The 2,827-nt window shown below is 36.0% G+C and overlaps 1 protein-coding gene across 1 annotated transcript; it reads left to right on the top strand.

Annotated features, from left to right (window-relative positions):
- The first annotated feature begins 75 nt into the window (after positions 1–75).
- Positions 76–2,528, top strand: LOC105119620 (elongator complex protein 6-like). The gene is made up of 5 exons (XM_011017783.1): positions 76–449; positions 900–972; positions 1,421–1,626; positions 1,741–1,887; positions 2,122–2,528. The coding sequence occupies exons 1-5, from the start codon at positions 213–215 to the stop codon at positions 2,242–2,244; spliced, it is 786 nt and encodes a 261-aa protein (XP_011016085.1). The 5' UTR covers positions 76–212; the 3' UTR covers positions 2,245–2,528.
- Positions 2,529–2,827: the final 299 nt, after the last annotated feature.

Genomic DNA, 2,827 nt, shown 5'->3' with positions numbered 1-2,827 from the left:
ATATCCATCAACGTAGAATAAAAAACATCGATACACTTGATTGTAAAACTCACTATAATTGAGGCACCGAAGTTTTAATTTCCCAAGCTAACTGTCATCAATCTGAAATCAAGAAAACAAAAATTCCTCATAAATTAAAAAAAAAACAGGAACCCTCCTTCTTAACCTCCATTTTCTGCTCCAAAGACAAAAACCCTAAACCCTAATCACCGATGGAGAATCGAGCTCTAAATCTCCTAGACGAAGCCCTGGGCCTCGACTACCAGACTGATCCATGGCCTCTTCGCGGAAAAGTGGTTTTAATCGAGGACTGCGTGGAGACCAGCGGCTGCTTCGTGCTTCATCAACTCCTAAAGCGCACGCTCTCTTCCCAATCTCCAAACAATACAGTCATCTTCCTCGCTTTCTCTCACCCCTTATCCCACTACGATCGCATTCTACGCAAACTGGTACTCCCTCCTTTTTGGAGTAAGATAATGAATTTTTAATCACAGTAATTAGTGTTATTCAAGTTAATCATTGCAGTTAATTTTGACTTAAGAGGACTGCTAGGTGCAAACAATGTCGTGTGCTGGTCCTGTTCCCTGACTGTTGTAAATGGGCAGTGCAGTCTTAATCAGGGGAAACGTTTATTAATTGTAAAATGAGGGTAGTTACGTTGTAATCTATCAATTTGCATGTCTAATCTAATCTAGTGAAACTAAGTAGTGAATGCTGACATTGGCCGTGATATGAGAAAAACTTTGGTGTTCTCACCATCGTGATTTTAATATCTGTGGGTCATACCATGTAAAATTCGAAATACTAAAATCGCAATGGAAGAAATATGGTAGAAGGGAAGTACTTGAGTTTTTTTTTTTTTTTTAACGGTATGACATGAAGGTGTGGTGCTGTGACAGGGTTGCAATTTGGTAGCACAAAGGGAAAATGGCAGATTTTTTTTCTTTGATATGCTTAAGCTACTGTGTCCAGGTGAGAAAATCAGGTAAATTGATTATTGATAGAACTGCTTGCTTGCGATGCTACCTTAGTTTAATTCTTGTTTTAAATTTCCTGTGGATTTTCTTTCATGTTTTATATCTTACACGAAGTTATTATCTTTGCCTTAAAGGAAGCAATTGTGGGTTTTTTTGTTAGGTCAATAGTTACAGTTAGTCAGTGTTTCCATGCACCCTGTTTACTAGAGCGACATTTGCCATGTTGTGATGCTTTCCTAAAAGCTACTGTTAATTTGATGAAGAAGTTCAAATTTTTGGTTGCTTTGACTCATTTCTTTCATTTTGCTTATAGTGTTATTAATTATCTCAGAGAAGTTGTTGTGAACCATATGATAAGATACAAGTTATTAAATTTAACATGATTTTGGTGAAAATGATTTCATGCCAGTATGCTGTTTTCTGATCCTTCTGAGCTTGACTAGATGAGAAGGAAGGGAAAACTGGCAAAGGTGGATTTACTGCATTATACTGGAAAATACAGAATACAATATGTGCCTTGCCTGAAAACAACAAGAACCATGCTACCATAATGATAGATGACATGTCTCTTATGGAGGTGGCTGCCCATGGCTCTTCAGATCATGTCTTAGACTTCATGCATTATTGTCACACCTTAACGTCAGAACTTGTAAGACAGTTTTGCGATTGTTTACTCCTTTAATCTACCTGGTATAATATTTCTGTGTGGAATTACTTGCTTTTTGGCTGAATTATGTGGCATCTTATTTTGTTCTTGTTATAGGGTTGCTCCTTAATAATACTTAATCATGAGGATATATATACAAGCATGGAGAGGCCTACATTTATGTTACAGACTAAATACCTTGTGGATGTTTTGATAAAGGCAGAACCTTTAGCCACTGGGCTGGCAGCTGATGTACATGGTCAGGTAATACATATCACTATATTTGTATGAGCATATGCTGTTTAAGTTTTGCTGTGTCTTTGACTTTATGCATTCAGGAAGAGGACATGTTAGATATGGAAAGCATCATCTCAAACTGTTAAGTTCCCTTTTGCATTGACATAAAGGTTTTGAGAATGCAAGCTAATAACTTTGATTTGATATTGTAACTAGATGTTCTCATTTCGTCAAATTTTCTCATAATTTTATTTGCTGCAGTTGACAGTTTTGAACAGGGATTTTTGCAATGTGAAGGGGAGCTCAAAGAACAAGATAAGCAATTTCCACTTCAAGGTCAAGGAAAATAGCGTTGAATACTTCTATCCTGGCACTCGAACTTGAGGAGCTAAACTATTTGTGTTTTGACGGACACCTCCCTATTGGGAAGGGAGCAAAGCTTTCTGGTTATCAGGACCGTGAAAGGAGGCTGCATTTTTTTTCATCGGGGGAGGCATGTGCCCACTGATGACAATCACAAGAAAAATGCGATCTTCCAAGAAAGGGCAAAAATTTTCCCTTTTTCTGATTGGAATTGTCAGATTTATCTGTAGTGTTATTTTTCAACCAACTTCTTTCGTTTTGTTTGATCAGCATTTCGAAACCAACTTAACAAATAGAATTTGTAATACTAATGAAGTGTACTCATTTTCTCGTAGCCATGGTAATGAATGTTTTGTACTGTGATAGCAATTTTTTCTGGAAGTGTTTTTTTTTATAAATATATTAAAACAATATATTTTTTATTTTTTAAATAATCCAAAAACACTAAAAAAATTTAAAACAAAAAAAAATTAAATTTTTTGAATGCTGCGTAGGTTCTTAAGTTAATGTTGCTGGGCTTCTTGTAATATCTAAGGACCTGTATTAGTGAATGCAATTTTGGAAAGCTGTTCAGCGCGTTTAAGATTCTTAGTTTTTAGTAGTG

Source organism: Populus euphratica, unplaced genomic scaffold (assembly GCF_000495115.2).
Source record: "Populus euphratica unplaced genomic scaffold, PopEup_1.0 scaffold3233.1, whole genome shotgun sequence".
Classification (NCBI taxonomy): domain Eukaryota; kingdom Viridiplantae; phylum Streptophyta; class Magnoliopsida; order Malpighiales; family Salicaceae; genus Populus; species Populus euphratica.
Note: the sequence above shows the minus strand (reverse complement) of the source record. Positions and strands in the feature narration are given on the sequence as shown.

What these genes read in the sequence shown, in the direction of transcription:
- LOC105119620 (XM_011017783.1), top strand. Translation starts at nt 213, where the DNA reads ATGGAGAATCGAGCTCTAAATCTCCTAGACGAAGCCCTGGGCCTCGAC. An exon ending in GCTTAAGCTACTGTGTCCAG is followed by an intron (nt 973 to 1,420) that starts GTGAGAAAATCA and finishes GAGCTTGACTAG; the next exon opens with ATGAGAAGGAAGGGAAAACT. An exon ending in CAGCTGATGTACATGGTCAG is followed by an intron (nt 1,888 to 2,121) that starts GTAATACATATC and finishes TATTTGCTGCAG; the next exon opens with TTGACAGTTTTGAACAGGGA.